The sequence below is a fragment of the Anguilla anguilla genome, chromosome 5 (assembly GCF_013347855.1).
Source record: "Anguilla anguilla isolate fAngAng1 chromosome 5, fAngAng1.pri, whole genome shotgun sequence".
Classification (NCBI taxonomy): Eukaryota; Metazoa; Chordata; class Actinopteri; order Anguilliformes; family Anguillidae; genus Anguilla; species Anguilla anguilla.
Genome location: NC_049205.1, coordinates 45,284,451 through 45,297,770, shown reverse-complemented (window position 1 = coordinate 45,297,770; position 13,320 = coordinate 45,284,451). Strand labels below are relative to the sequence as shown.

At 52.4% G+C, this 13,320-nt stretch overlaps 1 protein-coding gene across 3 annotated transcripts in view; it reads left to right on the top strand.

Annotated features, from left to right (window-relative positions):
- The window catches only part of LOC118227551 (transcription factor 12-like), a 101,005-nt gene that overhangs the window by 57,204 nt on the left and 30,481 nt on the right, over positions 1-13,320 (top strand). For all 3 annotated transcript variants that reach the window (XM_035418130.1, XM_035418127.1, XM_035418128.1), the window contains 2 exons: positions 3,674-3,809; positions 4,158-4,210. In XM_035418130.1, coding sequence (XP_035274021.1) covers positions 3,674-3,809; positions 4,158-4,210 — 189 coding nt within the window. The remainder of the gene's footprint in view (positions 1-3,673; positions 3,810-4,157; positions 4,211-13,320) is intronic.

Here is a 13,320-nt window from a genome sequence, read left to right as displayed (position 1 = left end):
ATTTATGCAGTCCTGCAGCTGCTGAGACCCGAGTTTGGCAACGGCTCGGCCTGTCTAGCGGCAGAAGAAAAACAGGAAGACCAGAAAAGCCATTTCACTCCGCAGAGAGCGGGGGAGGAGCTCGGGCCGAGGAAGCGCTGTATTAACATCGCGTGTGCCTCCAAGTCATTATCGCCGCCCGCCGCATTGCGATCCGAGCGCCGGACGCAGCTCGCGCGGCTCCATCGACGCGCGCGAGCAGAGCCTCCTCAGGCGCAGAGACTATCAGACCTTAATAATCTCCTAATGAGCCGCCCAGCATTTTCACACCGCCGCCATAACCCTCGACCCGTCCCGCAAACTTAATAAAAACAATTAGAAACAACAGCGGGAAACCGCGCGCACATTTGCGCCTTGATTATGTGGCGGGAAAATGGAAACGCTGCATGCTAACGATCTGTCAGAGTTTCCCCCCCCCTTGCCCCCGCTGTAATTGCTGCAGACGTCTGCGGGACGGCCCATTTGTTACGGGCTCGCCGCCGGGCCGCGGCCGGGTGACTTGTTTGGCAGCGCGTTATTACATCACCGGAACATGATGCAGGACCCCTCGGGTCTGATTGAGTTATATGGGGGCGCAGAGGCCGATCGGCGGCCCCGCGTGATTGGTCAGAGCTCCGCAGCGCGGCGCCCACCTCCGACTGTCACCACTGCCTCACCACCGTCGGGTTAATCAGTGTGTTTATTCCCCTTTTACTCCCATCACTACATACACGTACAGACACATATCATATATACAATACAGTATGTCCACACACACATCATATATGTGTGTGTGTGTGTGCATATATATATATACAGCATATATGCACAGACACACGCACACGCCATATATATGTACACACACAGGACGTACAGTAACACACACACGTCATGCACAGTAAATTAAGTCTTAAAGATGAACTGGCAGTGAGTTTGAATTTGGTGTGATTGCCTGGAGCCCCAGAGGGCCGCTCCTCCATACTGTCTCGTCTCCGGGTCGGGTACACGCAGAGAGAGAGAGGGCTCGTTTCTGTCAGCGCGGGCACGCCTCTCACGGGGGGAGCGGTCACGGGGGGAGCGGTCACGGGGGGAGCGGTCATGGGGGGAGCGGTCACGGTAGGCGAGCGGCGGTCGCCGCGGTCATGGCTCCGCCAGGTAGGCTCCCCCTACCCCAGACAGATTAGCCTGATTACTGCCACGGGATGCAGTTGACAGACGAGCGCCATCATCCCCTCAAACCCGCTCGACGTTTGGCCGCGGAAGACGATCGCTCGCGTGTGAGGAGGCCCGCGCGGAGCCCTGCTGATTCCAGAGCTTTCTGACACATCAGAGTCTCGCGTGCGGTGTTGGGGTTCCAGCGCAGTCGACTGCAGCGTCGTCTGAGGGAGGAACCTCAAAGCCGTGGGCGGCCATAGAGGTGGTTTTCCCTGTGGTGCACTCACGTAAATGCAGAAAGATGACTGCCGACTGAATTTTAATGAACCTTTTTCTTCTTCTTCTAATTCTCATTCGAAAAAAACTTAATGCTCATGCATTTAACTCGGAAGATAATTTTGTTTGGAGTAATCTTTAAACGGGATTCCTCTGATTAAAATAAATAGCGCACACATCTCTGTGATCGGCGCTGTTAAATCCAGCGCTCGGGGGAATCTCAGGTTCTGTAATACGTGCGGATCAGGCCGTAATTGGTATTTTCGCCCCGCCCTCTCGCCCTCTTTCCCTCTGTGGTACCGTGCGGTTTGTGGAATGAAATGGAGCCGTTTGCTAATGGCTGCTGGGTTTAGTGTCTGCCTCTCGGTTTCTCAGTAAGGGCTGAGTTTCATTGGGCGGAGCCGGGTCAGGAGGCCCCAGGTCGCTCCGTGTTTGTGCCGGGGCTGCGGTGGACGAGAGGGGCTCCTCTCTTCCTTCCTGCGTCTCCTCTGCGGTAGAACATGGCCGACCCCGTTTTCGCAGGAGCTGGAGGCCTTGGCTTTAACCTGTAGGAATGAGAAGCAAATGTTTTTGTTGCGAAATCCTTCCTGGACAAAGGGAAAGAGACATCTCAAAGGGACGGCTGTTACTATAATCAAACTGTTCTGTCCACTTAAGAGTGATGTATGTATATTGTATGTGTGTTATTATGCTAGTTCATTCTTTCTGTTTGTTTTGGTGGAGGAACGTGCAGGAGTGGGTATTTTCCTCAGCTCGTTTGGGGAATGTAATGTATATTTATGAAGCGTGTGCAGCTAACGCTAATGATTAAAGCTAGCGGTTTCCCCCCCGCTCACCTCGTCCCTCCTCTCACACGCTTAAAGCTAGAAAAGCGTTGCCTTAATTAGGCCAGAGCCGCAATTGGCCTCTTAACCCAGTTTGTGTGGGGAGAGGTGGGGGGCGGGGGGATGGGGGGGGGGGGGGAGCGGGTCAGCGGAGTGGATGTCGGTCAGGAGCGGGGCTTTCCGGAGCGCGGTCACGTCAGCGCGCTCGCGGGCGCACGTGCGCCCCGGACGGACGCTAATGGGGCCTGTCGCTTAGCGCCGGCGACTCCCCGCTAATTGGATGTGCCTTTGCGGCGCGGCGCGCCGGCCCAGCGGCCCCGCGGCAGCGGGCTCAGACGGCCCTATAATAGGCGCTTTGCTAAGTTAAGCCACGGCGGTTTTTGGGGCAAGCTGACGGCTCCCGAGATCAGGCAGATGGTTTAATGAAGCTTGAACCGCCTCACACTCCCCCCCATACTCCCCCCCCCTTTACCCCTCCACCCCATGGGAGCTTTGCTTTGAGCCCTCCTCTCTCTCTCCTCTCTCTCTCTCTCTCTCTCCGCGTGTGCCCTCAGGCCGAGATCGGCCCTGATCGATACCGCCTTGCTGCGGGCTCGGAGGCCGATCGCTAGGTCACGCTGATTCTGCTGATTTCTCCTTGGAGTTCCGGGCTCTCGATGTCGCGTCCAGCCCTGCGTTCGAGACGACAGTGAAAACACACAGAGCCTTTTCATTAGAAGCGCACCTTTCGCTGTTTCATCTCTCACCGGAACACGCTTCTGAAGCCGTTACTTAAAGCGCGAGGACAGAGCAACAGTAAATAGGTGCCACTTTGCCTGACTGGCTCGCGTTTTTCGATTAATTAGAGAAAGAAGACATGAAAGGTCAGGCCGAATACAAGGCGGTGACTCAAGTTTTCCAGCCGCTTTCGTAACTCTTTAAGGGAAGCGGCCGCAGCTCTCTGCAGTGAAGGGAGCGTATGGAAGCACTTAGCATTGATCAAGGGAGGCAGAGAGTGTACGGGCCAGATTCTGTTTGTCTGGGAGAAATGTTTTCTCATCTTTAGTGGCCTGTCAGTCCTCGTTAGGCCCTGTGGAAAGGGCGCGTTTACGTCTCTGTCCAAGTGACTGGGGCCCTGTGGGTTTTTTCCAGAGTACTAGCGTGGCCTGTTTCGTACTTGGTGCCTGGGGGGGGGGGGGGGGGGGGGGGGGGGGGTGGACCGGTTAAGTTGGCTGAGTTGGGAAATGGAATGAAGGCGTGAGGGGGGTGTGGTTTGCGGGGGAGCCTCACTGGAAGCCACGCCCCTCGTAATATGTCCGCCGATGATAAAGCCTTATCGGCGCCGGCGGCTCCCCGCGCGCAGCGTTTCCTGTCCTCCGTCCGCATCGCTCTCTCTCTCTGGTCTCTCTCTCTTTTCCCAGTCCGGCCTGCGCTCGGACATCGGGCTGGCGAGCCCCGCGCGCGTGACCACGGCGGGAAAGACGGCGGCCGCCCCCTTCTTCTCCTTCGCCGGCGCCAACCCCAGGAGACGGCCCGTCCAGGACCCTGCCCCGCTCGGTCAGTACCGCCCCGGACTCCCCGTCAGGCCCCTCGAGCTCCCCGCTGTGCTATCTTCGGTGGCGTCAGAGCTCCTAATTGCAGCCTGTCCGAGAGCTGCATCCACATGTAATTAGAAGCTGTGGAGACATGGAAGACTTCTTCACTTCATCATTATGTTTTTTGTTTGAGCACTCTTCCCCATTCGGCTCTAGATTAGCATAAGCTAGCAAGCGATGCAAACGGTCCAGAAACAAATGGGGCACGCATTAGCTGTTTTACCCCCCACTATTACGGAAGTGTAAATGTTCAATTTTTTCCTCCTGTAGGTTATTTCTTATGGAATCTGTCTGTCCTTTTATCTTCTAGATGCATTGCAAACAAAGAAAGTGCGCAAGGTCCCTCCTGGATTGCCTTCATCTGTGAGTGGAAGTTTTTTTGGTCTTCTTTTCCTCTCGTATATAAATGCATCTGTCACCTGGATCAGGCTGTCGCATAAAGTTAACCTGGGCTTAATTTGGGCAATTTATTAATGCATGTATACACACAGACATACACAAAGGGTTGCAGATACGCACACACACACACACACATACACATTCATACAGTATGCTAACACCTGCTGTGCATCACCACTCTCTCCCCACACTTGCTTAAAACATGTTTGTGTGTGATTGTCTGTGTACAATCATTCATGCATATATATAGCAGCTGCATATGTGTGTGGCACCTGTGTGTTTAGTGGCTGTGTGTGTCTGTGCACTCATGCGCGCTCGTGTTTATGTGCTCTGTGTGTGCGTATGTGTGTGTGTGTGCGTGTGTGTGTGCTCGCTGTGTGTGTGCGTGTGTGTGTGTGCATGTGTGTGTGTGTGCGTGCGGGCGTGTGTGCGCTCGCGCGCGTGTCTTTGAGAGAGAGAGTGATTTGTGGAGTCACCCTGTCACAGCACGGCCTCTTCAGTGCCTCTCCAGGGAGGAGCCGAGTCAGGGCCGGATCTGTCAGAAAGGATCCTCGGTTCAGGTCTTTTGATGTTTAATTAGTCATTATGTTTGCAGAACAGTAGGACAGACAGAGATTAATAGCTGAGAAATCTGAGAAATTTACATTGGTAATAATCCCGGCGGAGCTGAGCACATTAAGATTCTGAGGAAGCGGGGAGCTCAGCTTGCCTGTTCCTGGGCTGCCTGTTATTAATATGCATAAATCACCCAGTCAGATGTTCACTGTGAAAGCCCTGGTGGATTTCCAAAGCCTTTATTAAGCCTTCCCTTAAACTTTCCACGGCAGCACCAGCAAAAAGCTTTAAAAAAATTTTTTTAAAAGCAACTGGTTTTCACTTTGTTCTGGAAGATTCCTCCTCCAGGAACAAATAATAGATGCTTTGATGGAGGAGGCTGCAAACCAGCCTTTGCTTTTGGGTGTGAAAATCATTATTGGCTTCGGTAATGGAAAGCTCCAGATCCGCTCCGTCGAAATTAAACGCGACGCGGTCTCCGGGACGTTAGGGAGGGGATTTGTGAATACTTCATGAATTTGTGGGCGGGGATGTGTTTGCAGAAAAGGAAAGAAGAGACCAATCACAGACGGAAGGCAGTGCTGCGTGCGTTCCCTCCTTCGATAAGAAAGCAAAGAGCAGAGGGATGGAGAAAAGAGAGGGGGGGAGAGAGAGAGGAGAGAGAGACAGAGAGAGAGAGGAGAGAGAGAGACAGAGAGAGCGAGAGACAGACGGAGAGAGAGAAGGAGAGGGAGAGAGACAGAGAGAGGAGAGAGAGACAGAGACACAGAGATAGAGAGGGAGGGAGAGAGAGAGACAGAGACACAGAGAGAAAGAGAGAGAGGGAGGGAGAGAGAGACAGAGACACAGAGAGAAAGAGAGAGAGGGAGAGAGAGACAGAGAAAGAGAGAGAGGGAGAGAGAGAGAGAGACAGAGACACAGAGAGAGAGGGAGAGAGAGAGACAGAGACAGAGAGAGAGAGAGAGAGAGGGAGAGAGAGCGACAGAGACACAGAGAGAAAGAGAGAGAGGGAGAGAGAGAGACAGAGACGCAGAGAGAGAGAGAGAGAGCGAGAGAGATGGGTTGCCTCGCAGGACCCGTGTCTTTGTTGTGTAAATGGGCGTAGGGCTTTTATTTGTCAGTACTTAACACATGGGCGCAGGTGCACTGGCATGACTCATAACTCAAAGCAGCATAATGCTAAATGGGACAGCGCGCATTGACAGCGGCGAACCGAGCTGGTGAGCCAAATATCGTCACCCCACCCGCCACCCCCCACCCGCCACCGCCCCGCCAGCCTCTCCGCGGGTTTTGCTCCAGCTCTGGGTTTTAAGTGTGGGGGCGACTCGATCGAGCGATTGACAGAGAGGGACGAGACCTCGCGCCAGCGGGGGTCAGCGCCGTGCGACCCGGTCGAGGGGCGGGCTCAGGCGTGGCGAAACGCGCGAGCCTACGGTACCTGCGAGGCGGGAGCGCAGCTGCAGCTGCCCGCGCCGCTGAGAAGCTTTCGCTTGCGTAAGCACTCCAGGCCCCACCGGAGGCCCCCGTAGCTGCTCGATAAACAAAACGAACACAGCGCTCCTCATCACCATAGCCTGGCCTGGAATACCTGCTTATTTATTTATTTCTCTCGCTTTTTTCCCCTTTCCGGATCTCAAAATAGTTGCGTTAGAGGCGCTGTTTTCAGATGTGACGGTGGGTTTGGTTTTGATATATGTATGGGAGTGTAGGTAGAAGCACGCGCACACCGTGCTTTTGAACGCCCTCTATAGGGGCGGTATGTAGTGTGTATCCAGTGGAGTCAACTGGTGTTAGCAGTTATCAGTTAGCATACGGGTAAATCTGAACATATGTATGTGCGTAGGCCCCTTTAACGTGTGTACGCTTTGGGGGGGGGGGGGGAGCAGAGCGGAGGCGGAGTTTCGTCCTCGGGAGAATTCTGGCTCCGAAGCCCCGTGGCGGAAGCGGCGGGGCGGATTCGGTGGCGAAGAGATGGATCCGCTTCGGCCGCTGCCTGCCTCCTCAGCGCGCGTCCCGCAGCCCGCGGCGCCTGATTGATGACCGGGCCACTCGGCTCTTCCCGGAGTCAGAGCGGGAAGGCGCTGAGAGACAGAGCGAGCCCCCAGATCTCTCTGAAGGAACACATAAATTCAGAGCGGAGGAGAGCAACTGCGGGTTTTTCTGCGCTCGTGTTTCGGCGCGTGATCGGTGTTCATCTTTATGTGGGCTTCGACAGCCGTGTGCAGCAGTTGCCGCAGACGTGGAATTAAGGGTTGTGATTCGAGGTGAGATGATGATGTTCCATGTTCCCCTTTCATCAGTTCCAGAAGCTTCTACCTTTACCAGTTTCAGATAGCTCAGGGGGAGGCAGCTCTGGACTGCCAGGGAGGCTTCTGTTTTTCTGGCATATCTACCTAGGGCTGTTGTAAGTGGGGTGACTGATGGTAATAATTCTAGGGGCCAAAAGCCCAAAGGGGAGGGTTGGCACCAAAGATTATGCTTCCTGCTTGCTGATGTGGCGTAACTGGGGCTCACGCTCATACTGATGGGATAGTTTTGGCCTTCTGGGGGAAGTGGGAGACCCACGAACTGCGATGGGCCTTGTGTTCCCAAGAGTATTCCCACTGCATTATTCTTTCAGGGGGCGCAAAGTCCCCTGCCCGTACCCATAGCTATCTATTGGATGAGTTATTCGGCTTATGAACAGAGATGATCTTGTACTGAAGGTTCACCTTTCATACTGAATATTTACGCTTTGGCTATTAATAATGCAGCAATGCACACATTCATGCTGGGATGGATTATATAAATAAACAGTGTATGAATTAAATATGCATGTTGTATGATAACAAATGTGTTATAACATTCATAATGGAATGAAATTAAAAATAAATCAATCTTAAAAATTGTATCTTAGGGTACATGATTTTACCATCTTTTTTTTCCTGCCTATTTCAACTTAGAATTTCAAATTTTGGGAGGTTTTTGCCAGACGATGTCACAATGCCTCTTGAGGTCATTTCTACGTAGTTTCTGCTCAAAAACCTGAGTTTCCTGGTCTTTTAACGGGCATGTGCGTCTACCTTGATGCAGAGGAGACATAATGGCATTAATTGGGGAGCAACCTTCAGTGGGAGAGAGCTACAGTGAGGGAATGCCAGCAGGCAGATTTGTGGGCACCTGTGCTGAAGAAGCATCTGACAGATAGAGACTGATAATCTGCCAGATGCATTCTGGGAGTTAACACTGCCTTCTGGGATATTAGTGTGTGAGCTGCGGGGGGAGATTGCGGTCTGGAAATAGCCGGGCTTTTTTGGGCGTCCCTTTGTTAGCGGCGTAGCGGCGCGATGTGACACTCGTTCCGTGAGCAGCGTTAGGCCCCGGGGGAGGGAGAGGGGGCTCAGGGAAGCAGACTCCCTTCAGGGGACTTCTGCTAGCGAGAAGCGCGGCTGTCGGTGACAGAAAGATCGGCGGTCGCTTTTTGACTGATTGTTCAGACAGTGTTGTTTTCCTGTGAGGGGATCAGAGGAACACGGTCGATCGGAAACCGGCCGGGGGCAGTTAGGCTGGGCCTGGGGCCCCGTGACGTAGCTGTAGGATGGAGGCGTGCGAGAGAGGAGGCCCGGGGGCAGTTAGGCTGGGCCTGGGGCCCCGTGACGTAGCTGTAGGATGGAGGCGTGCGAGAGAGGAGGCTCGGGGGCAGTTAGGCTGGGCCTGGGGCCCCGTGACGTAGCTGTAGGATGGAGGCGTGCAAGAGAGGAGGCTCGGGGGCAGTTAGGCTGGGCCTGGGGGCCCCGTGACGTAGCTGTAGGATGGAGGCGTGCGAGAGAGGAGGCTCGGACCGCCATTCGCGGGAAGTCTGGAAACACTTCGCAAAAGTTTTACCCGTGTCACCATCTGTGAAGCCATTTGCACAGTAATCCGTTATAGCTATTTTTAAACATAGCTCTCAGCACAACCAAGATATTCAGTGAAAAAACCTCAGGCTAGTGCTGTGTTTTCATCCATTATGTTAACAATGTTTTCTTAAATTTGTAGGTGTCATGCATTTGGCTAATTAATTTTATTAAGATACAGATAAATGTTTATGCGTTGAATGTGAAAATATAGTTATTTGTAAAATACATTCATCATGCCTGATGTAACTGTAAACTATTTATTACCATGTAACATTTACATTAAGTTTTGATATATGGCACCTTAACTGAATGCAGTATTTATCACCTAAAGTATACAGTAGCATCAGCTGCTCAACAGATCATGTCTGGTTAAGAAATTTAGACTTTTCTGGGAGGGTATTGATGAATGTGGTGCAGCTAAGTCTAAATCATTTGAATGGGACATGGGGTTAATTCAGAGGAGGCTCTGCGGACACTTGGGCTTTTTAAATCTTTGTGCTCCAGGCACCTGCAGTCAAGCTTGAGATTTGTGGACCCTGCCAGACGCCGCCAGACTTGGCCCGGACCCCGCAAGGCTCCGGCGAGGGAGCTTTCTTCCCTGGGAATTCGGCTTTCCTGAAGGGACCCCTGGGTCTGGGCTAGCCGGTAGCATTCTGTACGCGGCGGGAGCGCAAACACACAAAGACACCACTTCCCGTCTCTGTTTGAGTGCAGTAAGCCAAGAAGAATCGCCCTTGTCCTGCTGATATTTTACTTTGTATTAGATTGATGTGGAGTTCTGATGAAACGGCCACGTACAGGTCAAGCAGGAATGTGCAGACGGCCGGGGGGGGGAAAGAAAACCTCATTTTGCTTCCCTTTGAACTTCAGCATCTAATGCAAGGTCAGGACCTGTAAGAGAAGGCCTCTAGTGAACAGACGGCCCTCTGTGCGCGGAGCGGCTGGTGGAAACCTTCTAGCCGCTAATGCTGCCGGAGATGGGGTTTTGATGTGGCCCTTTCATGTGGGCGCGTCTCTTTGTTCCCGCGCGATTCCTCCTCTGTGTCCGCGTCCTGCCGGCCAGCACCGCAGCTTCATTTCCGTACTTCCACTTCTCCACCGCAGCGCATGACCAGGCGGAACTTTCTAAATGTTTCTGCCAAACGCGGGCTGGGGTGTTTGGGGCCCCGCCCGGCGGTCTCTTCCAAATTTGTTCGGTTTGTCAGATGGCGGGATTAGAACGCTCCCCGTCCCACATCTGAACCTGGAGATGTTGCTGTTTAATGTGGGTTTTGCCTCCTGCCCTGTGGAAAGTGCTTCCTGCTTCTGCTCAGTGCAGCCTGCAGGTTTGTGTACAGCCAGAGGGGGCGCTGTGTGGACCACGCGGTCTGCTGTCCCACCATTTTAATCAGAGCTCATATGATGTGCCGGTTAGGTGGACGTCTGTGGTATAATGACCATCCTCAGCAGACCTTCGCTTTCTCCTGTGCCCCAAGCAGACACAATGTTTTTATCATTGTGTCTGTTTGAGACTTTGAATTAACACGTCAGGCTTGTAACCTCAAGCCATTGCCCATTTCACCTGTAAAAATAATGGTTGAATCATCAACCATTGGGCGAACAATTCTGTAGGTTTAACTTTCATTTTATTAAGAGATTATTAATTATTTCTTAGTACAAGACATTTTTACTTGCACTTGATTATTACTTACAATTCTGTAGGATAAATAATGAATTTGTTTATGGTTGTGTGCCTACATTGTATAAAAGCAGGCCTTGGTATTGGGAGACAAAGGGGCGTGGCTTATGTACATAGGAAAAAACCGGTTCACCTAAAGCTCTCACGTTCACGTTCTAGGCCATCACACTTCAGCGTAAGAACAAAAAGGTATGAGAAAGGAGTTTGGTTTACCGTTAAAATCCGTCCTTTCGCCGCCCTTGAGATGCATACGGTGTGCTTCCGTACTGAACTAAAGTTCTCAGCTTTCAGATACCTGCGCAGACTCGTGTAGCTCCTGCACGAGGCCGGGTCCCTGTGCGCTCTTTCTGCGTGCGCGTGAGCCAGCGCGTGTCTGCGCAGTCACGTTGCAAGCCTGCGCCGTCAGCGATAAACATCGGGAACTGCAAGCTATTCCAGTCATGTGAAATTATATAAAAAAAGAAATGCTTGTACTGTTTTTTCCAGAAGTATTGCATTTTATTTAAAAAGAAATAAATGAGCGTTAACATATATCGTGTAATAGTCTGTTGCAGTTCGCGCAGAAACCTTTCCCCCGGGCGGGTGTCGAAGGTATTTAAGAGCGGGTAGTGTAAGACAGGAAATCCAGGGGACGGGTGACGCGTGTGTGTGCACTCTGGCCGGAGGTCTAGACCAGACTCGGGAGCAGGTCAGACGGTCGGTTTGGGCAGAGTTGGCCTTACCTCTGTGGGCGGAGCCCGGGGGAGGAGCTACGGGAAACATCGCTTTGATTGGATTGACCCAAGGCCCACAGGCAGCCTGGCAGCGTGACAGGGTCAGGGTGTGGCTGAGCTCCAGTGTCCTCCGCAGGCCTCGCCGGTGAAGCCAGGCCTGGTGTGCCGTACGCACGCCTGCACCAGCAGCAGCTGGGGTTCCATCACTGTGGCGGGCTAACGGCTAACGGGCCAGGGACAAACACATCAAGGGTTCTGGTGCTCATGGGTTTTCTGGTTTTTGTTTTCTTTAACTATGTGAGAGTAATAAAAAATAGGCTGATAATCAGGTTCAGCCTGTGTAATTGTTGCATTGTTGCATTCTCATTTGTTTGACAATAATGTGCCTACTAATTAGAAGGGTTTGTAAAGCTGGCTTGATTTGATTTAATCAGCAAACAAATGCAAGCAAATGACTGAGCAGGAGTCTTGCTGCTGTGGTAAGTGAGACTCAGATTTTTGGTCGGGGAGAGGTGGGGTGTTGTGTTTGATGCTGGGGATGGAGGCGTGTTGGAGAGAGTTTGGAGCACCGAGGTGAGGCGTGGCTCGACGGGAGGGGTGGATAATGTGTTTTCGGGGCGTCAGAACGGGAGTGCTGGAAAAGCACCTGCTTTGGTCGAGGAAACAAGGGCACTGGAGTGAGATGGCACGCAGAGGTGCATGATGGGATTGAACGTATGGGACAGGCCACACGGATGGCAACCTCCAGTCCGAGGCCAATCAGGCAGCCAGGCCAGCAGGGACAGAGCCCAGATTAGATCTAGCAGGAACCGCAGTATGGGATGTGTGTGTTTACCCAGTAAAGCGCCCAGACAGACGGCATTATAAATGACGCTCTCCAGCTTCCAAGTCCAGTTATACACAGCACATGCAGGGAATTAGGAAAATTAGGTCAATGGGAACAGGAAATGGCCAGACTTCTAAAACGGGAGGTAGCTTTGAGTGTGACGGTCATCTCTCTCCATCCAGGCGACCAGCTCCGAGTTACTTTAGCTTGGTTAGCCTTGTGTCGTTTGGAGTGAGACTGTCTGGCGTGACTGGAATACTGAAAGGCTTTGAATATGCTCTCCTTGGGGTTCAGCTGCAACATTCGCGGCCTGTCCTTGCCAAGTGGCAGAATGTATTGCAAAACAAACACAGCCAGCCTTAGAACTGAAAGGGAAAACACCATTGTCTAAAGTTGGACTCTGAAAATCATCTAAAAATAAGTTATTTAGCAAAAATGGATTATTGCAGCAGCTTGGTTTTAAGCAGCCACGCAGTCTAATGGTGGTGACCCCAGTCAGTGGCTTCTCCCTCATCTCTTTCTGCACCCAAACAGAATCCCCCTGTGATGCGGGGCGGGGGAGGAGCCTGTGTGAATGGCTGAAGGGCTTCCTCAGAAAGACGCCCTTGTCCCAGTTTGAGGAGGCGTTAGACCGTCGCTGGATTTATTTTGCGTAACCGTCTCGTTCCGGGTGGGTCGGGCTGAAGACTGCGCTCGGGTCAGGTGACCTCGGGGCTACGCGAAGCCGTGCGCGATCCCGCCATCTGACGTTCCGAAGTTCGCGACGCGAGGAGGTCGTCGGGCGGGTCACGCAGGGGGGTCTCTTGCATTGGGTCCAGCTGGTGGCTGTGTCTCCTCGAGCTGGTTAGACCTTCACTGTGGTATTGAGAAGTGGGCGTGGCAGGGAGGCGGGATCAATCAGCACAGGCTTCTCTGAGCGTTGAGAATGGGATTGGTCACAGCAACACTCTCCTTGCAATAGGACATTTTCAGAAAAGTGTGGCCTGGATGCACATACATGAAATACAGGAAAGGGAATTTGTTTGTCCGTGAAACGGACCACGCATAAAGTGCACCCCGTACTACAGTATGGCCAGCAAATGATAAAGTAAACACAATTTAATTGCCCATTGAAGCTTGCATTCATTAAACTTGTGTCCATGCAACACACATGGGTATTTGAGCCTTGCTCGCGTTGAGGCTGCCTCATTACTCTTTTTGTTTGTCTCTGCGCCCTCCCTTTGTTCTCTATTAGTCTCTCATAATGAACTGGACCCGTTCCCCAGAATGGGTTTGAAGCGGGTCCAGATTGCGAGTGGTGTCAGCGTGTAGATCCTGTGTTTTGGCGGAAATAAAAAAGAATCCGAGAACAGAAACATACAACAAAAAGGAAAAACATCTAAGTGTTGTTTTGGGGTGGTGGGGGGAGGCTTTCTTCTGCTCAC